General features: G+C 55.4%; 8 protein-coding genes across 8 annotated transcripts; 5 read left to right on the top strand and 3 right to left on the bottom strand.

Annotated features, from left to right (window-relative positions):
- The first annotated feature begins 637 nt into the window (after nucleotides 1–637).
- Nucleotides 638–2,725, top strand: N656DRAFT_178914 (mitochondrial carrier). The gene is made up of 5 exons (XM_064808762.1): nucleotides 638–1,506; nucleotides 1,578–1,796; nucleotides 1,891–2,079; nucleotides 2,139–2,291; nucleotides 2,387–2,725. The coding sequence occupies exons 1-5, from the start codon at nucleotides 1,011–1,013 to the stop codon at nucleotides 2,608–2,610; spliced, it is 1,281 nt and encodes a 426-aa protein (XP_064668813.1). The 5' UTR covers nucleotides 638–1,010; the 3' UTR covers nucleotides 2,611–2,725.
- Nucleotides 2,726–3,803: 1,078 nt separating this feature from the next.
- On the top strand, nucleotides 3,804–6,553 carry N656DRAFT_781091 (AAA-domain-containing protein). Its single transcript, XM_064815515.1, has one exon. The coding sequence runs from the start codon at nucleotides 3,923–3,925 to the stop codon at nucleotides 6,317–6,319; it is 2,397 nt and encodes a 798-aa protein (XP_064668814.1). The 5' UTR covers nucleotides 3,804–3,922; the 3' UTR covers nucleotides 6,320–6,553.
- Nucleotides 6,554–6,625: 72 nt separating this feature from the next.
- N656DRAFT_781092 (uncharacterized protein) lies at nucleotides 6,626–8,246 on the top strand. The gene is made up of 2 exons (XM_064815516.1): nucleotides 6,626–7,246; nucleotides 7,328–8,246. The coding sequence occupies exons 1-2, from the start codon at nucleotides 6,767–6,769 to the stop codon at nucleotides 8,012–8,014; spliced, it is 1,167 nt and encodes a 388-aa protein (XP_064668815.1). The 5' UTR covers nucleotides 6,626–6,766; the 3' UTR covers nucleotides 8,015–8,246.
- N656DRAFT_691655 (uncharacterized protein) lies at nucleotides 8,225–9,105 on the bottom strand (the record flags this gene model as incomplete). The annotated part of the gene is made up of 2 exons (XM_064810657.1): nucleotides 8,225–8,683; nucleotides 8,755–9,105. Coding segments are annotated over 2 exons (810 nt in total), but the record flags the coding sequence as incomplete, so codon positions are not given.
- A 758-nt stretch (nucleotides 9,106–9,863) lies between these two features.
- N656DRAFT_799527 (cytochrome c) lies at nucleotides 9,864–10,658 on the top strand (the record flags this gene model as incomplete). Its single annotated transcript, XM_064817880.1, has 3 exons — nucleotides 9,864–9,879; nucleotides 10,280–10,565; nucleotides 10,634–10,658. The coding sequence occupies 3 exons, from the start codon at nucleotides 9,864–9,866 to the stop codon at nucleotides 10,656–10,658; spliced, it is 327 nt and encodes a 108-aa protein (XP_064668817.1).
- Nucleotides 10,659–11,328: 670 nt separating this feature from the next.
- Nucleotides 11,329–15,511, bottom strand: N656DRAFT_179264 (uncharacterized protein). The gene is made up of 4 exons (XM_064808763.1): nucleotides 15,468–15,511; nucleotides 13,477–15,374; nucleotides 12,175–13,346; nucleotides 11,329–12,120 (listed from the first exon to the last, which is right to left on the bottom strand). The coding sequence occupies exons 2-4, from the start codon at nucleotides 15,247–15,249 to the stop codon at nucleotides 11,439–11,441; spliced, it is 3,627 nt and encodes a 1,208-aa protein (XP_064668818.1). The 5' UTR covers nucleotides 15,250–15,374; nucleotides 15,468–15,511; the 3' UTR covers nucleotides 11,329–11,438.
- Nucleotides 15,512–16,213: 702 nt separating this feature from the next.
- N656DRAFT_712527 (uncharacterized protein) lies at nucleotides 16,214–17,404 on the top strand (the record flags this gene model as incomplete). The annotated part of the gene is made up of 1 exon (XM_064811825.1): nucleotides 16,214–17,404. The coding sequence occupies one exon, from the start codon at nucleotides 16,214–16,216 to the stop codon at nucleotides 17,402–17,404; it is 1,191 nt and encodes a 396-aa protein (XP_064668819.1).
- Nucleotides 17,405–19,081: 1,677 nt separating this feature from the next.
- On the bottom strand, nucleotides 19,082–21,690 carry N656DRAFT_809052 (uncharacterized protein; the record flags this gene model as incomplete). Its single annotated transcript, XM_064818358.1, has 3 exons — nucleotides 21,210–21,690; nucleotides 19,459–20,430; nucleotides 19,082–19,362 (listed from the first exon to the last, which is right to left on the bottom strand). The coding sequence occupies exons 1-3, from the start codon at nucleotides 21,277–21,279 to the stop codon at nucleotides 19,082–19,084; spliced, it is 1,323 nt and encodes a 440-aa protein (XP_064668820.1). The 5' UTR covers nucleotides 21,280–21,690.
- Nucleotides 21,691–23,589: the final 1,899 nt, after the last annotated feature.

Below are 23,589 nucleotides of genomic sequence, written 5' to 3' on the forward strand. Positions count from 1 at the left end.
AATAAAATACCAGGCCACCTTTAACGATGCTTGCAGATCCAGCATTGCATAGCGCTTGCAGAGCTTCCCCTCATTCAACTTATCAATGCTGCAGCAATGACGTTTGCCCAGCCGAACTCATGGCCCAGAACGAAGCCATCGTCAGGGCAGGCCGTCCAGCAGAGCTCTGCACCTCGTACTGTACATGCCATAACGGGAAACAGGAGCCGTGAGCTTCGGCCCCTTGGCCGTTTGTCTTGTCAACACTGCCCAGCTTGCTGCTGGTAACACAACGGTTTGTTGATTCCTAGTCTTCGGTTGCGAAGAAGACTCAAAGAATTTGAAGTGTGCCAATCAAGAGACCTGCAAGATCGGCCCCGCGCGAAAAGCTCAGGCATGTAAAGAGTGAGGGCCTGCAGGGTCATTGAACCGCTCGACTCTCGATCGTGGTGGAGAGAGGCGTTGAGCTCAAACAAACCAACGAGCTCCTCTGTGTTGCAACCCCGCAACTAAGCTATGCACCACAACCCATCAGACCACAACGTCACCAATCTAAGCCCAGATACCCGTATTGAGCCGTACATCGTGTTGCACGACGACTCGACGATAAGCCCCTCTGCCGACCATTCAATTGTCACCTAACCCAGAGCGTCGGGTAGTAGGGGCGTTCTTATCCACCTCCGCCCGCCACCCCTCATTTCGACCCTTTGAACCTTTGCCCAACCCGACGTTGCACGTTTTCGAGAGTACGGTCAACACCGCAACCGAACCCGCAACCGATTGACGACGGAAAGGGTATATCCCTTCGACCAAACCAGCGGGGGGTTCTTAATGGACCGTCGCCCGCTGGCACAGGCCCTTTCGCGACCGCGCTGCTGAGGACTCTGGTCTCGAGTTAATCCCGAGATCATCGGCCCGGCTAGCTGACGGCTGCTCCGTGAGAGGTGCCTGCCGTTCGATAAAGACGACGAAATCAACAAGTGGAGAAGGAAAAGTTAAATACCAAGAAGGGGTGTTAAGACCGAAGAGCCATGCCAAGTGAGCTCTTGTCCTCAGCCGCCGACGACCGCTCCCACAGCAGCATCCTCCTACAAGATGGTTCAGTCCACTGCAGTCACGCTCCATTTCCGATGATGCCTCCATATCAAACCTCTTCGCAGCAAGACCGCCAGCAGCAGCAGCAGCAACAACGAAGGCACGGCGTGAGCTCGGACCGCACCAGTGGCGATGGCAGTTCCAGCGACGTCATCAGCCCAGATACGCGCCTCGCTATAGCAGCTCCCGCAGCAGCCGCCGAAAGTACCGCGACTACCAACAGCAGCGGCACCAATGCCGTATCGAGTTACCAGCGCCTGGTTAAGCGCTACCGGGTCGAGGTAGCTGCGTCGGCCTCGAGTGTGCTGTCCACCCTGACGACGTTCCCGCTTGACAGCGTCAAAACTCGCATGCAAACGTACCGCTATGCGGGTTTTCGCGACTGTGTACAGCACACATATCAAACGGAGAAACTGAGGGGTTTCTTTCGAGGTAAGATGAAGCAGGATTCCCGGGATGCGACTGGTCACATTGGCTGATGGCATTTGGCTCCCCTACTCTAGGAGTGACGGCGCCCATGGCAAGCATCACTCTCGTGCGGACCGTGTCGTTCTCGATTTACCAGAGATCAAAGTACGTTTATTGCGATTGGGTCAAGCGGAACTTTGGCTTCGACGTAATGGGTCATGTCAGCTCGAGGGGTACATACCCGAATCTCTGGACAATAGCGACGTTCGGGGCAGCCGGCGCAACGGCGGGCTCTTGCATTACGGTCATTGCTTGTAAGTCGGGGAATTTTACGCGTCATGCGGGAAAGAAAACACAGAGAACTTGGAGTTTGTGATCCTCAAGCCGAGCACTAACTCCAGTCACCAGGTCCGTTCGAGTTGACAAAGCTCAGCGCTCAGGTTTCCGTTCTGTTGGCGGACAAGAAGAATTGCCCCAAACCGGAAAGCCATGCAATTGCAGCGAGCTATCAGAACAAGGGGACGTTGAAGACACTAGGGAACATCGTCAAGCATAGAGGGTTCGGCGGGCTATATACTGGGTTCAGGCTACACCTTCGTAAGTAGCCCTGCTCTGCTCAGTTGGAAAGCTCGAAGTAACCGATTCGCTTCCTGCAGTACGCGATACCCTTGGGACAGGGACATATTTCATGACCTACGAAAGCAGCAAGCAGCTCCTAACCACCTTCGGCGGTGATGGCACTCACTCCAACCCATTGGCGGTTCTGGTGGCAGGCGGACTCTGTGGTATCGTGTCGTGGGCCCTAATCTGTAAGCCCACTTCCCCGTCCAAGACCCCGATGTTTGCTTCGTCATATAAGCTGCCTTCTCCCTATTTTGTCTTGCTAACTCAAGTCTTTGCCCAGACCCAGTCGACTCTGCAAAAAGCATCTATCAGCGCAACTCACTCATGTATTCCAAGGGCCAGAAAGTTGAGCCGGTCAAGATTGCCTTCTTCCAGCGCAACATGTACCGCGGCCTGGGCGTGTCAATGGGCCGGTCATGCGCTGTCAATGCGGTCTTTTTCTCCTCGTTTGAGTTCCTGAAAAAGCGCATCAAGGCCATGGACGATCACCGGCGGCCGAACTAGCACCTCGCACCTGGCACTGGGCTGCTAACAGGCGGAGTTACTTTTTTTTCTTGTCTTTTCGCGAAACAATTTTGATCAATTGAAACCATCCGCTTTATTGACTTGGGTTGTACAACTTGGGGCGTTATGTGGGTCTGGAATGGATGGCTGCATGCAAAGGAAAGAGGCTTGCGAGTATACATACTTTTTTTATCCGGGCCTTTCTTCATTCTGAAACTTCATAGCATATCATGCCATATCGCAGCATAGGGCACTGGCGTTGGTTCGTCTTATTTCTTGTTTCTCTACAACTTCCATCCCAGTTCGAGGACCTCTCGACTCGGTTGATTGGGCTGGGCAGGCATAAGAGCAATACCAGACTCTTCACACGGGTTCCTACCTTTTCGGTTGGTTGGTGGCTGGTGGTCTGTTGTTGGCGCATATCAGGTATCATACAAGTGAACCTGTCAAGAAGGCTGGAACAGGCTTTGTCTGAGTTCGTGTCCCTTTCTTTCGCATGCTCTTGCTCAGCTTTTAAGCAGGAAGGTGTATTGTGGAAGGAGGTTTAACATACATGTCAGGAGATGAGAGCACATAGCTTGTGACTAACATTTAGGTATTCATTGTTATGGAATGGCGTTGGGGGAAGAGGGAAGGCGCTGTGATTACGAACTGCCGAGCCTTTCAGAGAGACAGCGACAAGCGATGAGAGACAATGAGCCAGGTTATGAGAGGAGCAAGATTGATGAGTCGAGTTCAAGTTCTCTACCTTCAGCAGACAACAAATAAGTCGTTTAACCGTCACTGTTTTGTGTGCCTCGACCCCTGCCGCAGTGTATCCGCACTAGTGTAAGGGTATTGTACTGTAACGTATGTAGGACCTCGGTGTACTATACTACCAACAACTATAACAACCAGCTTCTTAGTAAGATGCTAAGATACTGAATGATGCCAACGTTATATTGATTCAAAGATACAGAAAGAATGTTAAAGAAGCATCATTTCACAGGATCAAAGGAGACTTGATCAAAATCTCCCGAGGAGTCTAGGTAACATTTGTATCCCGGGTGCAGTACCCTAAGATTACATTACGGTGGCTTACTTCGTACATGCATAACATGCTCTTAAGCGTGCGGTAGCTCCCAGGGTTGCCCACAATTCCCTCGCATGAACGCTTAGATAGATTTTCACCTAATTATGTGATACTCCTTTCACACAAGGCTCCTTCCCTGGAGTTCTGGATAAATCTTAGACTTTTGGACGGCTCATGCGACACGGCGCCTGGCCGGCGGGATCGGTTTATAGATCAGCATATGTCTCATAAAATCCCGTCATGTCGCGACGTCCGAACCTGAGACTGGGTTTGGACCGCGATGTGTACCAGATCGTGCTCAAGCTCGAGGAAGAAGGACAGGACGACGGGCGCAAACCCCGTCTCACGGTGAGCTCGGTCTACGAGAGCATAAAACGGTCAAATTCAAGCTTGGCGCGGCAAAAGAAGCGGCCCCTTGAGGACTCGATTGAGCGAGTACTGGCGCTGCGGAAAGACCAGGCCGTGGCCGATGAGGAGGAGGACTCAGACGACTTGCTCGAGGCTCAAGAAAAGGAGCGTGAGAGGCTGGCCAAGGCAGAGCGCGATTCCAACCTGCTGAATCGCCAGATCGCCAAGTCTTGGCGGTTCGGGTCTGATAAGGGCGCCATGTCAAGCGGAACTACGACGCCTGTCGCTACACCGGCTACGATGCCCGGGGCGCCCCCGGCACCAGAGATGCTGACAACAAATGCAGCAGGCGCCGGCCCTACCACCACCGCCGCCAGTGGTGTCGCACCTGTTTTTACAGCTGATAGGCAAGCTAATGGCGAACCGAAGCCCAAGAAGAGGAAAGGCGTGCTCAAAGAGGTTGACCGGAGTCCTCCCAACAAAGTCTCCATCCTGGATATTGCGGGTGTCGACGACACCCTCGAGAGGCTACTGCACGAGGTTTGGTTTCCGCTGTGCGCAGGCGAGGCGTGCGAAAAAATGGGCTACCGCTACGATAACGGTGTTCTGCTCCACGGACCCTCGGGCTGTGGAAAGACCACCCTCGCCCATGCCGTTGCGGCCAGCGTAGGCACCGCCTTTATTCCGGTATCTGCACCGTCAGTGGTTGGCGGCACCTCGGGTGAATCGGAGAAGAATATCCGTGACGTCTTTGACGAGGCCATCCGGCTCGCGCCTTGCCTCGTCTTCTTCGATGAGATCGACTCGATTGCGGGCAAGCGGGAAAGTGCCAACAAGGGCATGGAAAGCCGCATCGTCGCTGAGATCATGAATGGTATGGACCGGATCAAGCAAAATACGCCGCTGGGGAAGAACGTCGTGGTCCTCGCCGCCACCAATCGGCCTGACTTCTTAGACCCAGCCATCCGGCGCCGTTTCAGCGCCGAGATCGACATGGGCATGCCCAGTGAGCGGGCGCGCGAAGAGATCCTTCGCTCTTTGTCGCGGGACCTCAATCTAGATGAAGATGTCAACTTCAAGGAGCTGGCCAAAATGACGCCCGGTTACGTCGGCAGCGACTTACAGTACGTGGTCAAGGCAGCAGTGTCGGAGAGCTTCGGGGGAAACCTCGCCCAGCTCATCGACCATGCCCGGAAACTGCGCCCGCCAGACTTCCTTCCCAACGCGACCCAGAAGCAGCGCGACTGGCTCCTCCTTGAAGACCACCGCACGGCCTCATGGGGCGAGAGCCGCATCACCATGTCCCAATTCAAAACCGCCGTATCGCGCGTCCAACCGGCCTCGAAGCGTGAAGGATTCAGCACCATCCCGGACACGACCTGGTCCGACGTCGGCGCTCTCGACGACGTTCGCAAGAAGCTCGAAATGTCCATCATCGGCCCCATCAAAGACCCCGAACTCTTCAGGAGAGTGGGCATCAAGCCTGCAGCTGGCATCCTACTTTGGGGCCCGCCAGGCTGCGGCAAGACGCTGGTCGCCAAGGCCGTTGCCAACGAGTCGAAAGCAAACTTCATTTCCATCAAGGGCCCGGAGCTGCTCAACAAGTACGTGGGCGAGTCGGAGCGGGCGGTGCGGCAGCTCTTTGCGCGGGCCAAGTCTTCGGCGCCGTGCATCCTCTTCTTTGACGAAATGGACGCCCTCGTGCCCAAGCGCGACGACTCGCTCAGCGACGCCAGCGCCCGCGTCGTCAACACGCTGCTCACCGAGCTCGACGGCGTCGGCGACCGCAGCGGCATCTACGTCATCGGCGCCACCAACCGCCCGGACATCATTGACGAGGCCATCCGCCGGCCCGGCCGCCTCGGCACGAGTATCTACGTCGGCCTGCCTTCGGCCGACGACCGCGTCGATATCCTCAAGACGCTGTACAGAAATTCAGTCACGAGGGCTAGGGCCAGAACCGCCGCCGCCAAGAAAAATGCCGCCGGCAGCAGCAGCATGGATCTGGACATGGCAGAGACCGGAAGCATGGCTACTAAGGGCACTAGAGAGGCGGATCTGGAGAAGGTGGCGCGCGACATGCGCTGCAACGGCTTCTCAGGCGCCGACCTAGGGAACCTCATGCAGGCGGCCGCGCAGGCGTGCTTGGAGAGGGCGTATCTGACCAAGAAGATGGGAGGGGATGAGGACGTGGAACCCGTCATTACCATGGAGGACTGGGAGAAGGCACTGCGCGAGGTCAAGCCGAGCGTCAAAGACACGGAGAAGTACTACAGCCTTGCTGGCTAGTAGGTCGTTAGCATACCTAACCTGTAGTGATATACGGATAGTCTCTGGTGTTCTGTGTATGAGCTGGTTCGTATATTTGGGGAGCTACATGTGTGCGGAATGAATTTGGTTTTAGAAGAGCTAAGAGACTCCTTACATACGTACTCCCATGTCAGTCAACGAAGCGAACGGAACAGAGGGGGCAGTGTCTTCAGATCAAGGGGGGCATCAAGCTGGAAAACATAAGGGTTAGGGTGGTATTGGCATCGTTATCCATCCTTATCGTAAAAGTTTCCATACAATGATAAAAGTTTCCATACAATGATACAGGAATTTCAGCAGCCCAGACAACCCCACTAACAAACCGCCGAGAGAGCTCTCCCTTCTTCAAGGGAGCTCTCTTCAACCCTTTCAACGGCGCGGTTCTTCGCAGCAACCAATCCGCCGAAACCCCAATTGCATCCAAGTATGGCATCGGCACAGCACGTCCTCCTTTCCCCGGCCGAATTAGCGTACCTGCACTCCTCCCTCTCCCTAACACCGCCCATCCGGCCCGATGGCCGGACGCCCACCCAGTTCCGGCCCCTCGTTGCCGAGACGGGCATCCTACCCGGCACCAATGGTAGCGCGCGTATCTGTTTTGCCGACGGCACCGAGGCGATTGTGGGAGTGAAAGCCGAGGTGGAGAAGACAAGGTCACGACACGACGACGAGACGGTGTTTGTGGAGGGAGCCGGCGATGACGGCGAGGAAGAGGAAACGGACGATATTACAAGAACGGGGGAGTCTGACTGGATAGAACTGACGGTTGAGATCCCCGGTCTACGAGACGACGATTCAGCAACCGCCTTCCTCGCCGCCATGCTGAGCGAAGCGCTGCTCGCTGATGGGGGGCTCGTGAAAAGGTTATGGATCAACCGACGGTTTCACTGGAAGCTCTATCTCGACGTACGCCATTTGCCCGCAGAAAAGAAAAGTCCCCCCGCATCGCCTTCTATCAACTAACAATCTGTCCTTGCAAACGTCCAGATAATCCTCATCTCGCCGCCGTTGTCGTACCCTCTCCCCCTACTCTCGCTAACAACCCACTTAGCGCTGCTCTCAACCCGGCTACCGCGTCTCAAATCCGAGGGCGACGAAGATCCCTTTTTCGACGACGACTGGGCCGCCGCCCCATATCTCTACCCCCGCCAACAGACAGCCACGCCCACAGCCAAATCGGCACCCCGCTCCCCCGCTACCCGCCCACCCATAACCCTCCTCGTCATGGCCGTAGCAAACAACATACTCTTCGACCCCTCCAAGGAGGAACTGGCCGTTGCCGACGCGGCGCTTGCGGTTTCTGTCACCTCCTCCACCCGGTCTGACGAAAATGACGACGGCGACGGCGACGACAGCATGGACGTAAAAGAAAAGAAGGGGAGGAACCTGCGGCTGCTGTCCATCAGGACCGTCGACCCGCCCTCGAGGCTCACTCCGCCCGGCGTGGCAAACTCGAGTAACGCTGCGTATGGCGTTGCGGGCAACGGCAATGGCAAGGCGACCGAGGGCAGGACCGCGGTGGCCGAAGGGGAGGCGGTCGTTGAGGGTGTGTGGAGGGCTCCCCGGGGCGGGGCGAAGAGAGCGGTTATGGCGGCGCTGGTGCAGAAGGCGCTTGAACGGGGTGGAGTGGTGGATGAGGTGTTTGATGCCTTGGAGGGGGTGGAGTTGGGTTAGGGAAAGGGGGCAGTTGAACGAGTAGAGGGCAGAGAGAGAAGGGAAGGGCGGACAATGGGTGACGGAAGCGATCCCTTTTTACATTTTCATTTGCCGTCCATAACCAGCCAGCCTACCCTCCCTCCCGATCCGCCCCGTCCCAGAACTGTACTGTACAATACCTTTGCATGTACAAAGCCCGTTGTACACGGCTAGTTAGAGCCCCAAGGTTTACCAGATACCCATCCATTTCTGCTTGGTCTTGACCACAACCTCTTGTCTCTCCTCCTCCGTCAGCCGGCGCCCCTTTTCGTCCTCATGGGAGGCATCCGCTTGCCCTTCTACTGCTACCCCTTCCGTTTCTCCCTCGTCGATCTGTTGCTGCGCCATCTCCTCGTCCGCCTTGCTCTTGGTCATCGGCTTGTCCTTAAAGAAGCCCATCTCCTCCGGCAGGCCGTGCGCCTTGCGGTAGGCGGCCCGCTTGGCCACGTCGTCGACAAGGCGCTTGCGCTTCTCGCTAATCATGGCGTTCTTGTGCGCCTCGTGCAGCCGCAGCACCTCGATCAGCGCGCTCACCGAGCTGATGGGGTGCCAGAGGTAGTCCTCGAGCGGCGGCAACATGTCGGCAAAGGGCGAGGTGTGTGTGAAGTTCAGTGCGAAGGTCCAGATTGCTAAACCACTTAGGGTTCCCTGCAAAGGTGGTGTGAAGGTTAGAGACAGTTGGGGGAAGAAAGGGCCCAAAAGTGAAAGATGCTACGCACCACAGTGATGGCCACGTGGAGCCAGCGGTTGTGAATAAACCAGTGCGCCCATGTCCCCTTGGGTGGCGCCATGCCCGGGTAGTCGGTCTGTTGTTGGACTCTGATCTCGGCAGCACTGAGGTCGCCGCCATAGTGCCGCGGTGATGTTTTCTTGGGCAGGCGGGCGCCATGCGAGGGGGGGTTAAAGCGCTCGGGTTTTGCGAGCACACGGGGCCCAGGTGCTTTGCTGCTGCTGCTGCTGCTGCTGGAAGCTAACCGGACAGAGATACGGCGGGTGGTGGTGGTGGTGGCGGCGGGTGATGGAACCCGGCGCCATATCAGGCCGGACTGCGGCAGCAGGAACCGTGGTATGGACGCCGTGACGGAAGCCATGGCCCTAGCTTCCGGGGAAGACGGGCTTCTAACTTTTGAGCGGACCGGGTCCGGTCCAGATCCAGCACCCGGCTTGCCACAATGTTGGGATCTCCGGTATCTTCTGGCTCAAGGAACAAAGCACCGGCTCCCAGTCGACGGCGCGTGACACCTCGTTTGGCCCTGAAAAGCGGCAATTGGCGGAGCAGTCGGACGTTGGTTGAGGCTCAATCGGGAACATGTTCGCCCAGTCACCAGTGGACCGGAAAAAAATGCCACTGCACCCGTTCTGGCTAGCGCATTTCTATCTCGTAGTTTGGTTTTGCGAGAACTCCATTGCCAGCTGGCTAGGCCCGGCAGCCCAGGAAGCCGAGAGTTTCGGACGACGGGACACAGCTGTCGGGCAACTTCCGGCTTTGCCCGTCAGAATGACTAACGGTCGGAGTGTGATTGGCCAATTCTCCCAATTAGTGGGGCGTTTCTCCAGCGCCGGCTGTGGCACTTTTTGGGATGACGCGACCTTGGCTGAGGTGATGGTTGGACGCTAGGTAATTTTTGTCGGCATGGCACCGATGCAGGGCTACAAAGTACAAGTCAACTTTAACGCCTCATCAATCCTGATTTTTTTCTTGAACCATTTTCCCTTCCCTCAGGACTTGCGATCAGTCTTTTCAAAACACAGCACCTTGGGTACCCTCACCAACACCGCACTTTCCTTCACATTTCTATAATTACTTAACACATCACCAACCGTCAAAATGGGCTTCAGCCAAGGTGGGTTTTGCAATTCCTGTTTCCCTTTGCGCGTCATCCACCTCGGCTCTGGCACAAGGTTCGCGGGAAGTGATCTAGCTCGGCTGCCTTCAGCCATTGGTTCCCCATACCGGGCTGATTGGTGCCATGAGCGTCTCGCCTAGCAATTCCAAGTCGAATTCCTCGAGACATACACTCTCTGTCCGCTGTTACCGCCTCCCCTCAGCCAGCGCATCTCGGCTGCCGCCGCCGCTGCTGCTGCGCCATTTTCTAGAGCACGGGAGCCGATCTGCAGAATGGCAAAGGGTGTAGTACAGATTGGGAATGAGCTCATCACCAAGCAAGAGACCGCACACACACCGGAACCACCAGGATGCTATGTTTCCAAACAAATTCGGGGCTAACAGATAGCGCAAAACAGGCGACTCCAAGAAGGGAGCCAACCTTTTCAAGACACGCTGCGCGCAGTGCCACACGCTCGAGGCCGGCGGCGGCAACAAGATCGGCCCCGCGCTCCACGGCCTGTTTGGCCGCAAGACGGGTTCCGTCGAGGGCTACGCATACACCGATGCCAACAAGGGCAAGGGCATCACATGGGACGAGAACACCCTCTTTGAGTACCTCGAGAACCCCAAGAAATACATCCCCGGCACCAAGATGGCCTTTGGCGGTCTCAAGAAGGACAAGGACAGGAACGACCTCATCACGTACGTTTTTTTCCGCAACACCCCAAGGGCTTTTTGCTGTCTTTGATGCTAACTTCTGTCCCGTACAGCTACCTCAAGGAGGCGACGGCATAGACTGCGGGCGTAATGGGGTTCGTGCCTGTGGTTGTATTAATACTCATAAATTTCGGAGGAGTTGCTCGTTTAATTTTGTGGCATTAGACGGGGCGGCTTGTAGAAGAGCTTTTGAGCACACTTGTATCATATCATGACTACTAGACCGTGCTTGGCGATGCGATGAAATGATTCCCTAGTCACTTTCTCATTTCATAATAAGCATTGCTATTCTTGTGCATTCTGGCTCATTCTTGTCTATCCAGTTTGTGGGCACCGAATGCTCGGGAGAATCCTGTTCGTGTCATTGAATCAGAAAGCGTCGGTTTGCAGTCATTCCACTGGACCAAGACATGGAGAAGGATTAAAAGAACAAGATGGCAACAGCGGATGGTTCAAGCTGCACTGAGCACCGCCCTGCGGCAAGGTGTTTACCATTCCATGCGTAAATCATTTTTGAGGACTGGCCGGGGCAAATTCAGTGTCACAACCAGGAGAGCAAGTACACCCATCAAGGCCCCGAGGGAAATCAGATCAATTATTATCCTTCCTTGGCGCTTCCATGGAAGCTCGGCTCGCTAGGCTACATGCCAAAGGTGAAAAGAAAGCAGATTGACCTCCTCGCTGATTCGTGGCGCATAACGGCCATCTACGCTGGCCCAGCGCACCCATTTGTGCCGTCCAACCTACACCGGATGAGTGGATGAGCCAGCGATCTTGCCAAAGCAGATTGGGTAGGAATCCTCCTTGACCACCAAGCAATTCCTTAACCGGCACCAAGATCATACCGCCCACTCCCCCTTAAACGCCGCTGGCCGTCTGCCGAAGACCCGCGGGTACCTTCCAGTTATGCGACCTCGCGGCGCGAATATACGCCTCGATCGCTTCCTCAACGCCATAGTCGAGCGGGGCCACGTTCTTCTGCGTCGCGTTCTGCAGCCGCGCCGGCCTGGGCTCGGGATTGCAGAGGGCGAGCCGGACCTCTAAAAGAACGCTCTCCATGCTGTAGGCGGGGCTCCAGCCGGAGTCGGTCAGTAGCTGCATGCACATGGCGCCGCCCGCCGTGACGTGCCCGCCGCCGCCCATGGCGAAAGGGAGGAACCGCGGGCGGATAACGCGCACAAAGGGGGGGCTAAGGGGGAAATTGGCGCCGAAGCGCACCTCGACCACAATGGACGTGATGCCGGTCCGCTTCATGTCCTGCGCCAGCGGCAGCGCCGGGTCGAAACTGTGGAGCTCAACGATCCACTGGAAGAGGTTGGTAACCTGGTCAAAGTCCATGTACCAACCCAGCTCGTGGAGGGCCGTCTTGGCCTGGATGCTCTGCAATTTTCGTAATTCCCGGCTCAGCACTCGGCCAGCCGCATCTGTTGCGAATGAGGGAGCGCCGAGACGAGGCAACGTCGTCAGATCAAGCGTACCCGGCTCAAAGTCGGTAAGCGACCTGTCAACACTAGCCGGCGTAGGCGGGCGCGCGCCACCTCTTTGGTCATGCGTTAGCTTCTTCAGCAGTACAGGGTCACAGGGAATTACGCACCGCTCTCGGGTGACCTCAGTGTCCAGACTAGAGGCATGCGAGGCCGATTTTTTGCCAGGCGGGTTGCGACAAGCATTGAATTCGTCGTCGCTCAACAACAGCGAGATATCCTCGGCATCCTCATCGTCGCTGTCTTCCAGCCGCTGTATTGGTCGCTTTGAAGGGCCCAAAGTCTTTACACCCCCTAGGCCAATGGTTCGAGGAGGGATGGCAGACAAGGGGATCTTCAGTATCTGGTTAGACGGTCCATAGACCTCAAAACCTGGTGCTTGCGGATATAAAGCCCGGCTGTCTGCTATCTTAGCGCTCGGCTGCTTGGTCGGTCCTCTGACCGTACGGCTTGTCTGTACAAACAGATAGCGACACTGATGCCAGTCGAGTTGGGATACCACGTAGTGAGGGTCTTTCGACACGAATTTTTCGGGCGCATTGATAATCTCGTTCAAACTCAAGCAGTTGATGAGCTTGAGGTCTGAGTTCGGCCAATATTGGGCGGACCCTGTGTAGCCTATGCTCGTGGAGAAGTGACGGCTGAAGTAGACGCCGTGCCCGTAGGCGCGGCCAGACCTGATATCCTGGTAGTCCAAGCCGGTTCGTACAATGCTGTGCCAGTTCGCCAAGTTGCTCCCATGCCAGGCAAGAATAGTTGGGTGGGCACCGAGAGATTTTGTCTCGGCTACCTCTTTGAGTGCCCGGTTGAACCGCAATTCCTTGTCGGGCGAGCCTTGAGCGAAGCGGAACTGCATCCAACCATCCAAGCCCGGAATCCACTCGTGCTCCCTGCCTCTAGCTTTGCCTGCTGGCTCGGGAAGGAGATTCGACATGGCATCCTGCGATCCGCCGACTTGGAAGATACATGAGCGGTTAGAGGAAACAATCCAATTCAGGAGTGATTCCGCAGCCGGGGAAATGCGCTCCATCGAGCGGATTCTGGACCCAGGGTGGCTCGTCAGCCAGTCTTTCATTTCGAGGATGGATGGAAGCGTGTCCAAGATGTGGCGCATGGCAATCCCTTTGTCGCTTTCGTCCAGTGAGTCGAAGTCAGTATCGTAGGGAAAAACGTCGCAATAGTCCCCATCTTCCATCTTCTCCGCCTGACGCGAGCGTGCATGCGGTTGGTCGGCGCCCTTATTGTTGGGCGAATCTGCAGTCCAGTGGGCGGCTGATTCGCCCTATAGATCTGGTCAGTCATACTATTTCTTCCCTACTTACGGAAATAGGGGTAATTCAGAACTGCTCTATCCCTGGTCCCAGAGACAGGCATGAAGCCGGACGCTAACAAGACAGAAGGCAAATACCTACCATTATTTCCACCACAGCTCTTTTGGCGTCATAGTCAATTTCGACTATGCGCGCATGCTGGGTAATACTAGGCTGTGATGGTGGCTTGCGGAACGCAACCCATCTCGCCGGGGCCAATCTCTCAGCCAATTTTCTGGCGTCCTCATGCTCAAACAGAAGACTATCGCCGACTAACTGGGCTGTTAGTGATTTTGGCTCCGGATTAGATAGATGCGGGACCTGTAGTTTCAATCCAGCCGGGAGGGATCGGATCGGGAGGCTAGGTTTCGGAGCAGGCGGGTTGGATGCCGGCAAACGACTGGCGAGTGAGTAGTATGGCTGGATAGCTGCGTAGCACAAACTGACCAGGAGGTCAACAACGTAGGGCTCCGTGAGGATCTCGTGTTCGATGGAGGGACCAAATCCCATGGCCATGTACTGGAACAAGCATAGTGGGGTGGAGCAGACGTATGGCCGGAGAGCTTGGAAGCCCTTCTCGAGTCGGCGATGGCATCTTAGGCAGTATTCGGTACATTTGACAAAGTACCGCATGGCGAACTGCACTGCAATGAGCGGTAGGCTGTGCTCATCGGCCGGACCACTCTCAATGAGGTGGTCCGAAGCCAGAACTCGATGTCGTCCTTGGTCTATATTGAAACCAGGAGGCCCGCCACTGCAGTTCTCTGCCTCTGCAGAGTCACTGAGCACCTCTTTTGCGGGGAGTTGCAAGATCTTTTGTAGCAAAGACTCATTCGCCTTCTCCCAGTCTACCCCAAGGGATCTTCGGAGTTTCAACAACGATATGAAACTCCCGTTCAGAAAGTCGTCTAGTGAGTTGGATATGAAGAGTTTCTCAAAGTTATCGCTGAGGGAATCCAAGTCCTCCCCGCCGATGTCCGCATTAGCCGTTGGCATTGTCTGGGTAGCCTCGACGAAGGCGGCCAGCGCTTGGGCTAGAGAGGGTTTGTGCCTTTTGGACTTGCCAATGCGAAACTTGATGTCAGTTTGGCTCGCCGGAAGTTCGAGAACGCGTTCCAAGGGAATGTAGCCCTTCTCAAACCGGAGAAGGAGCACAATGTACTCGCCCGGGTTGACGCCCCAGGCCTCCATTGCCTCGTCTGACAGCGCCAGCTTGTCGACGCGGATGGAGATGGACACATGGCCGAGAATGGAGGTTTGGCCAAAGCCGTCGAGGAAGCCAACTTTGTAGCCGGCATGTTTGACCTGGCGGAGGTCCCGCCTGATGCGACTTAACACTCGCTGCTGATGTTCGGATAGCGTCGACTGCTCCGAAACGGGCTCGGAAGTCCAGGGTGTCAACCCGAATCCGTTTTCAATCGAAAATTGGCTGTCGTCGTCTGCGTCATCGAAGTTGTCGAAATCATGGTCTTCGTGCTCATCAGCCTCGGCGTCAGCATGTGACTCCTTGCCGTCCCCGTCCTGCTTGGACTGGCCAAGCTCCTTTCTGATACGGCTTGCTACCTCAATAACCATCTCGTAGACAGACAGTCCTAGGAGGTAGTCCTGGGTAGCTTTGATAGCGGTCAGCACGGGCTGCAGCAGGTCACAGTCGTCGGCAATCCAAAGCATGAACATGTTTCCGTCGGGATACTCGCTGAGATCCTGGGCGAGTGCCTGTATCTTCAGATCTGCGGGGAGGCTATCGTGGCGGTATGTAATCACAACTTCGCCGTCAGAGTCGCCGGCCCCAACTGACAAGACGCTAGCAACGGCGCCAGTAGCGACCTTCTGGGCTGCTGTCGAGACATCGGATTTGAATTTCTTGAAGCTCATGGCTGTCAGTAGTGGGAATCGCTGGGTTTCATCCAGCCTCGTCGTAGAAGAATGTTAATTGTAGTCGCGGTCAGGAGATCGAGGTCAGGTACGAAAGCGATGGTCGTTTATCGCTTGGGAGAAATCTGCCTTGGAAGTAATCAGAAGGAAGAGAGTGAGTACACAGGTCATCGACAGCATTTTTTTGATAGTTCGATCAACAATAGGCAGGTGCTCACGGTTGACAACGGTCGATCTGAAAAGATGGGATCCCGACGCCAGTCATGGTCCGCTTAAGCACGTCTAAGCTGCCGCAGGGCCACGGCGGGTGGCTACTGCGACTCGTCGCTTAGGGTGAAACCCAGTTCCAAATACAAGGCTTTGGAAGTTTCCAAGAATCCCTTCATTCACTTGAATGAGCAAATGTTCCATTAAGGTTTGACAGCCCGCTGCATGGCAAAAGGTAAGATCCCTTTGCATACTGCAAGGCTGCCGAACTCCATTATCCCTCCTGATGTCCTGATGCGCCAGGCTGCATCATCCCAGTCCGACAAGTGTTGGCATTGGATTGATGGAAACACAAGGGCAGCCAAGGCAACCACCAGTCATCCATCCCAACTGTCTGCGGAACGCCGCCATGGTTCATAGGCTTCGCAGGTAACTTTCACATGAAGAATGAGGTGTCGTTGATTGTGGGAGCACCAGTGGTTATCTAACACACGAAGTACCACCAGACACGGAACAACGCTTCTACCGCCAACTGGTGTCAACTGTCACAAGATTGGCTGTGGGGCTATTGCATCTAAGTCCCTTTAACTAAGATACCTACACCCCTTCTCCCAATCGCCATCACCACACCACTGCACTCATAAACCGTAACATGGCAAATGAGCACATCGTTAACCGTAGCATCCAGCCCGAAAGTTGTGCGCAATCGAGACGCATCGTATTCTCTGAATGAGCCCAACTCGTCCTTAAGCAAAACATGGCATGGGATTCTAAATCATCACGTCGGCGACAAAGCAGCGCCGCGTCAGGCACCAGAAGCGCTGCAGTGCACGCAAGGCAGCAGTCAAAGCTCCCTGTTCGGGCCAAATCACCCCATGTGGCCGATCCATTTTTGCACGATTTCTTGAGCCCGTCTTTTGATGCTGCATCCTATCTCAACGCCACATTGCCGCCGTTGCAGACCTCAAATCGGGCAGGCCATGGCGGTGCAGCGCAGCAGGGAGCAATGCCCCTGGCCAGTGTTTCGATCCATGCCCAGACGGTGCTCTCCCAGCTCAATGCACATACCACCAGGCTTACCAATACCCTGACCGAACTCACCAACGATATCCTACGAAGCGGTGGTCGGTTAGCCTACGAGGTGGAAGTCTTGCGCGGAGAGACCCTTGGTTTGGCCGAGACTCTATCCGATCGGTTGAATGACGAAATCGCAAAGTTCGTGCCTGGAGGGATCCAGGAGAGCATTGCAGATTCGCGGACCTCAGTCTCTGCGGCAGCCGCAAGCCATGACGGCGCTTCTCACCAGAGACGTCTCTCCGTCGTACCACCGCCAGGGCCAGTAGCATCAGGAGGCGGTCCACCTGAACCTGGAGCAGCTCTACCGGAAGAGCCACCCTACATCACACAGTTACGCACTCTGACGCTTGTGCGCGCCCGCCTGGAGTCGGTCATCAAGACGTTCGGGCATGCAATGGAGTTTGTGTTTCCACCCTCCGAAGTGTCAGTCAGCTCTTCGTTCCTGTCAGTCTCGGCTCCGGATGCCGGTGGGGAGAACCACAGCACGGAGGAGAAGGGGCAGCAAGTTCTCCAATCCCTCCGGGAGGAGATTGCCCGTCTCCTCAACAATAAGTCGGATCCGATCAAGGGCATCGAGGACGCCGCCCACCGGATTGAAGAGCTCAAGGAGTTGGTAACCGTGTGGAAGGGGACGGCCGAGGAGAAAGGCCGCACAAAGTTCATTGAGAGCCTGGCCAAGATGGTCGAGGACAGACACAGGGAGCTACTGAGGGATGTGGAGCAGTCGACTCGACGCGACGATGCGAAACCCGATATGGAGACAGGCTCAACAAGGCGTAATGCAGATGCTGACACTGGTCAGTCCGAGAATAAAGGGTACGGTGCTTATGGTCTCATCAGCCAACTTCAGAAGCTCAGAAGTGGACTATGAGGCTCACTGCAGGCTAGCCCTGTAGACGCCATCAGGAATGGCCGTTTCCCGCGTCCAAGGAGTCTACCGTCACACCATCTCGTATAGAGTGCCTCCATCTCTGCACTCTTATATTTCGAGCAGAGCTAAAAAGCCTGTAAGCGAGGCGAGAATGCTACCTAGTTTCGTAGCATTCCCCTTGTCTAACTGAGCTGTATACCATATATCATATACCAAATCACAATCGCTTAGGGGCGCCAATGTGCCGATGCTAAAGTCCTCCCGTGTCAAGATGAGCTCAAGATCGGTCTCAACCCTTGACTGGGACCGTTGGTGTCGCTCTCCCTGAGCCGTTTACTCCAGAGCAGGCACGATGGATGCAAACAGCCCTCCCAGCTTTCAAAACAAAACCGCGGCACACCAAATAGCGCAGCTCATCACTTACTGGAAGCATGCACAACAACACAGCCCGTTTGTACGCACCCGGGTAGAGAAAGCAAACGAGGTTGTGGTCAGAGAGCTGGGGCTCGAAGAGGGTCCTGAGAACCAAAGACATTCAGATAGACAGACTGGGGGCTAGTGTAGGACCACGTCTGAAGTTGAAGCAACCCAAAAATCTCATGGATGGCCTCACGAGCCCATATCGGCCTCCCATCCCATTTGCCATGACCCCCCAGAAAAAAAACTACAACCCCCCACAAGCAAGAGAGCCCTACACGTGTATGGCGGGGAGCAGAGCGAACGCCCGATCGGGTGCCTTCTCGATTTGGCACACGACAGCGAGACATAACGTTATCTCTTAGGTAAGACACTCCCAAGCGACTCAACTGCCCGGTCTTTTTGGACGGCCTCTGGTGCAAGTGTAGACATCTCAACCCCACAGGTGCAAGATCCAATGGAAAAACGCGGCAAAGCGTCGTCCCTTGAGCCCTACACTACACTACTCAGTAGCACATACATACGTACATGATCACACGTTAGTCACCGATCGATACCCGGTGAGCGCCCCCTTCTGCATGTAGTGCATGTATGTATGGTATGTGCGTATGTATGTACCCCAACTTATTCCCACATGCGCCATGGTCCTGCTTTGGAGGCGAAAAGCCTTCCCAACTTTGGTACGTGGCTGATGGTGACGACGCTACTACTCCCTACATTCCTACCCGGTCTCAGGGGTGCAGTAGACGGTGCCAAGCTACTGGACCAGCCCCTGCCCCCTTTAGTGGAGAAGTTGGGTACAGTACTGTACATACATCGAAGCCGAGTATGTAAACAAGTTCCCCCACGCAAGCTTCACCGAGGAACGAAAGCAGCAATGTCACGCGACACCATGAGAGAAGAGACATCGAGGGGAAGACGAACTAAGGAAAACATAATAAAATATATCAAATCGATGGAACCGTATTCCTGCCATAGGAATTCCACACCGTTCCAGATTCGCTTACCGAGAACGGTTGCTATTTACACTTTTGTAAGGAGTTCGCCCGGTCTTCAGGAGTCTGCAGAAACCACACCACCTTTTGAGGTTGATACCAGATTTTTCTTCGCTGCAGGACATGGCTTTGTCGAGAAACACCCCCAAACCCATCCCACCTACCGACCTGACTGGCCCTCCTCCCTCCGCAGGAGTTGGCTGATGCTAACCCCCCAACTGCTCCACCGCCACCCTGCCCAGACAGCCCTAAACGTGTAGACGATTCACTTTGCCTTCCTAAAGTCGATACAGATCTCGCCAATCAGGTCTGGGCCGACGGCCGCCACCAGCTCGGCGATCCTGGATTTTAGCGTGCCAAACTGGGACACGTGCTCAGTATCCCAAATCACCAGGTGCGATGCCACAATGAAGTTGTCAGAAAAGTCGGACTGGAGCACCAGCCCATCCATGTCGACCCGTTCCATCTCCTCCAGCGAGGGGATGCCGGGCATGTTGCTGGCAAGGAGGAACTCCTCTTGCTCCTCTTGCTCCACATCACTCTCGCCTTCCTCACCCTGGTTCTCAACTTCGTTTTGGGGGCCTGGGTCTGCGGCCTGCAGCTCGTGGCGAGTTGGTGTTGTGTCCCGAGCGGCTTCTCCACCGGGGACAGCCAGGCCGGTGTTCTGTGTCTCGGCCGCTGTGCCAACGTCTCCGTCCCCACCACTTCTCTCCTTGCCCCTCGTCCTCGCCGAGAATGTGACGTAGTGGTTCTTGTCGAACAGCGCTAGGAGCTCCTTATCAAGCAAACACCACTCTAAGCTTTCTGGGTCGAGGACATACTGGGGGCGGTACTCAATCTTGTACCTCATCTTGGCACAATTGTGGACATAGTACCCCGGATACCACCAGCGGTAGCCCGCCTCGCGGGCCAGGGCAATCTCTCTCAGGGCGCCCAGCTTGCCGGGATTCAACGAGTGGATCGACTCGTGGTACAGAAAGTAGACGGCGCTAACACAGTCCGGTAAAAGATCGAGCACGCCGACGGCCACAAGCTTGCCGTCGATGCGGTAGCACTGGTGGAAAGAGCCCAGCTGACGCTCAGCGCCGTCCGGACCCACCACCGTCTCGCGCCGGAGGGGTGAATTACAGAGAAACCTCTTGAACCCATGGCGAGATATCTTGTCCGGCGGCTCCTGGTGGACCTTGCGCTGATAGTTTTCAAACACCTCATACTTCTCCTCGGTGAAGATATCCGGCTCTAGCGTGACGGTGAACTCGTGAGCGGGAAGCGGTGGAGTCTTGAGCGATTGCGCCTCTGGCTCGTGGATCCGCTGGACCAGGTCAAATTCGTTGTTGCGCCGTCTCACCTCGGCGCGGGGTCGAGGATACCGCCGGGCCGCCTCCCTGGCATACGTCTCCCCGAGTACATGGCGGGTGAAACGGTTGACGGCCTGACGTTGGTCCTTGGTGGGTCTGAACTGGCTCGAATCGAGCCGGAGCGTGTAGTGCGGGCAACAAGAGCTCTTCTGATTCGGCCGGTAGAGGAGAGTGCCGGAGCGTCTCCAGCAACGGTTGACCAGCTTCTGGTAAAAGGCGGGCGTCAAAGATGTTGCTATGGCATAATAGGAATACCCTGAAAAGCACCGGTGTTAGACAGCACTTTGAGAGTCATCAGGGGGCCATTAGTCAAAGAGGTTGACCCCCATGCAGGACACGGGATGAGGTGCAGAAGCAGCGATGCGGAAGCTGATCTGCGGGGAGGCAGACGCCTTCGGAGATTTACGAGGGATAGGCCGACATAGCCGAGACAGATGGCATGGGCAGGTATTGAACGGGTTTTGCGATGAGGAGGGAGATATTCACGTTTTCGAGACTGACCACTGCGAGCCCGGCGGCAGTACCCGCACTCGGACGAGTTGCTATATCCTGTCAAGGTTGATGTCAGCTGCCGTCAGCATCCGCGTTGCGCCTACGGTATACAATGTGCGAGAGGTGTCGTTGTATAGCCTGGACTGAAAGGAGATGCACCACACGTGACAGCAACGGAGATGCGGGAAACCACAGGGTCCTGGAAACGTAATATATGTTTCCAATTGGGGACAAAGTTGGGGAAGCGGGAGGGGCCGGCGAATCCGCGATGGTAGAAAAGAATAGAGTGCAAACTGGGCGCGGGATAATCCCTTCTAGCACGGTGACAAGCCGAGCGGACTGTGGGCCAGAATACGGCTTCACGTATGGGATTCAGGATTGTAGTGTAGTGCAAAAAGCAGATGGCGGCATCAAAAGCCACGAGACACAGAATGCGGGAGGAGATCGCGTGGACTGCAAGCCCGAGACAGCCAACGGCAGGGTGCCATTGATGCACATGGCCCGAATAATTGGGTGAGATGGCTCAAAATTAAGAGAACTCACCGATTGGAAAGATGTAAGAGTAGTGCGGTGCAACATCACCAGGGGTCCGAATGTCTGTGCCTTCCATCATGCCCTAACCGGTGGGACTCAGCCGGCATGGGCACCGCCCAGACTTCCGGGGGCCGGCGCAAAGAGCCGGGACAGAAAGTCGGAACGATCGGGGTGTTGGAGCGACAGCCCAGAAGCTTTGTGGATGATGTCGTGATGCGGCTCGCTTGTTAGGTTTCTGTGCCCTGTTTTGCGCTTCAGCGACTGTTTTGGAGGCCGGCCGGAATGAAGACGGAGATTCCCGGCCCGGACACCGTACATACAAGTGCCGGCTCGGAGCCAGGGGTCGCAGGAGTCGGTCAAGCCCAGGAAATACGGCCTGACCACGGAACGCGGCTCCTGTGACGTGTAAGGTGCCGGGAAGCAACGGGCCGCTGCTACACTCACCTGGAGCTCCACGAAGACTGGGGCTATCAGGCGCTTCCACCCCTCGCTTGCAGAACGGTGAACCAGGCGGGGGAGAAATGGCTGCTGGCACTCCTCGTTGAGGTCACCCGACGAGACCAGGTACCTCGTGGTCGCCCGATACACCCCGCTCTCGAACCCGGCCCGGCTTTGCAAGGGAGCAGCAAGCAGTGTGGAAATTGGGGGCGCAAAAGTACCCTATGCTTGCAGATGTATGTAAGGTAGTGCTGTTTGTATATATCGTTAATTATATACAAACGGAAAGCAGGCGTAATAGACGGGCGTCTGTCGAAAAATTGGATGCGGACGACGCAAATAGGCAACTGTGGTTGCTTGCCCAGGCTGTGTTAAGTTGGTTGAAGAGAGAGTCTTCGAAACAGAAAGCCCAGAAAACAGCCCACCGAATGACCCCCACCGTTCAGAACAGACACATGGCGACCGCCTGACGAATCGCTGCCCCGCATTGCCATCGCATTACCCTTTGCATTGCTTCACTGCATCACTCTGCCTTCAGTCAAGCTCTGCACAAGGCATCCTCGAATCAAACAGAGCAGGAAGGGTCACAATTTCTTCTCAGGCAGTACGTGTCTAGCAACCCAAAAGAGTTGCCTTTGTGATCATGTCGATACAGTCACTGCTCAACCTAAGAATGGCAGATTACCACCGTCTCTTCGGCTCGGATTCAGGGTTCAAAGTACATTGCTCACCGTAAATGTGCCCAGATGGCTTGCCCGATTGAGATAAATACCTGGTATGTAAGTCAATGTTTACTGTCCAGGCATAGTGGCATACATCGATATTCGATAGGAGCGCACTGAGATCTACACTACGAAGATTGGCAGGAATCACCCGTGTCATCAACTCACCGTCGTTAGGTCCGTCCCGAGCCCCACGTTCATATGGTTCTGGTGTAACTCAAAAGCCTGCCAACGCAGTGCTTGCAGGTTGCAACTTGGATTCACACCTGCTGTTGCTAATCAAGACAGCGTACAATGTTGTACAATACAAGAAGGATAGTAAGGATGCCGTGCTATTCGCTAGCAAGGCATGACAATGGTTACCAGCAGCTGTAGAGCATGCCTCAGATAACTACCAACCTACCGTATTGACTTTACACATTGCCCATTGACACCTCCACACGTCCGGTTCTCAGCCGCAACATACACTACAACCTGGGCTGGGCTTGCCTTCTTGATATATGGACTGCACGGAGTAGTTAGGGTATCTCTTAGAGATTCTTGCTGAAGACCGGCCAGTGGTCGTGACCCGAACCTGTTCTCTTGGTTTCCATTGCGGCACATTGGGCCCAAAAACGGCCCCGCCATCTTAATGAAATGCACAAAAAGCCCACTGCCTGGTGACGCTCATCAACAGCTGTCCCAGTAAGCCTGCGAATCCTCGGATGAGATCCCGGCGCTCGGCGCTGGAACCGAAGCGGAATCGACGGCACAAGAAATCGACCCTTGCTCTTTCCATTGTCAATTCGATACGTACCGCAACTACCCCACACACCCAAGCAGCGGTAGCCACCCATGCAGCAGCATCCAAGCATTTTCGTTAGTTAGCAGCCGCTTCGGTTCGGAATTGGTAAAAAATTTCAAGCTCTATTGTTGGAGTTTCCCTCTTTTTCCCTCATGGTGCCTTTCCTCTTCCGTTTCTTGCCTTCCATCCTTTCCTCTCTTCCCTGCCCACGACTGGCTCCGTCATGCCCGTCAGATCTCGCCGCCGCCCTGTGGGGAAGGCTTTTGGGCAAGCGTCCGGCCAAAAGCTACCCCTGTTGTTGCTGCAGAGGCACACCGAGTACGGTTAGGATGCAGGGAGCTGCTTGTTAACAGTCTTTTTCGCCTCGATGGCTCCGGCTTGAATACAAGTCCTCTTTTCTCCTCTTCTCCCCCCACCTATCGTCCCAGGATATATTTAGAGTATA

This window comes from Canariomyces notabilis (genome assembly GCF_033297395.1).
Source record: "Canariomyces notabilis strain CBS 508.74 unplaced genomic scaffold N656scaffold_16, whole genome shotgun sequence".
In the NCBI taxonomy this organism is placed as follows: Eukaryota; Fungi; Ascomycota; class Sordariomycetes; order Sordariales; family Chaetomiaceae; genus Canariomyces; species Canariomyces notabilis.

Bases quoted from the DNA above. Each gene is read 5' to 3' on its own strand.
- N656DRAFT_781091 (XM_064815515.1), top strand. From the start codon at position 3,923: ATGTCGCGACGTCCGAACCTGAGACTGGGTTTGGACCGCGATGTGTAC.
- N656DRAFT_781092 (XM_064815516.1), top strand. From the start codon at position 6,767: ATGGCATCGGCACAGCACGTCCTCCTTTCCCCGGCCGAATTAGCGTAC. The intron at 7,247-7,327 runs GTACGCCATTTG...GCAAACGTCCAG, and splicing joins ACTGGAAGCTCTATCTCGAC to ATAATCCTCATCTCGCCGCC.
- N656DRAFT_179264 (XM_064808763.1), bottom strand. From the start codon at position 15,249: ATGAGCTTCAAGAAATTCAAATCCGATGTCTCGACAGCAGCCCAGAAG. The intron at 13,347-13,476 runs GTAGGTATTTGC...CCAGATCTATAG, and splicing joins GAGCTGTGGTGGAAATAATG to GGCGAATCAGCCGCCCACTG. The intron at 12,121-12,174 runs GTGCGTAATTCC...GCATGACCAAAG, and splicing joins ACTGAGGTCACCCGAGAGCG to AGGTGGCGCGCGCCCGCCTA.
- N656DRAFT_178914 (XM_064808762.1), top strand. From the start codon at position 1,011: ATGCCAAGTGAGCTCTTGTCCTCAGCCGCCGACGACCGCTCCCACAGC. The intron at 1,797-1,890 runs GTAAGTCGGGGA...TCCAGTCACCAG, and splicing joins TTGCATTACGGTCATTGCTT to GTCCGTTCGAGTTGACAAAG. The intron at 2,080-2,138 runs GTAAGTAGCCCT...CGCTTCCTGCAG, and splicing joins TGGGTTCAGGCTACACCTTC to TACGCGATACCCTTGGGACA.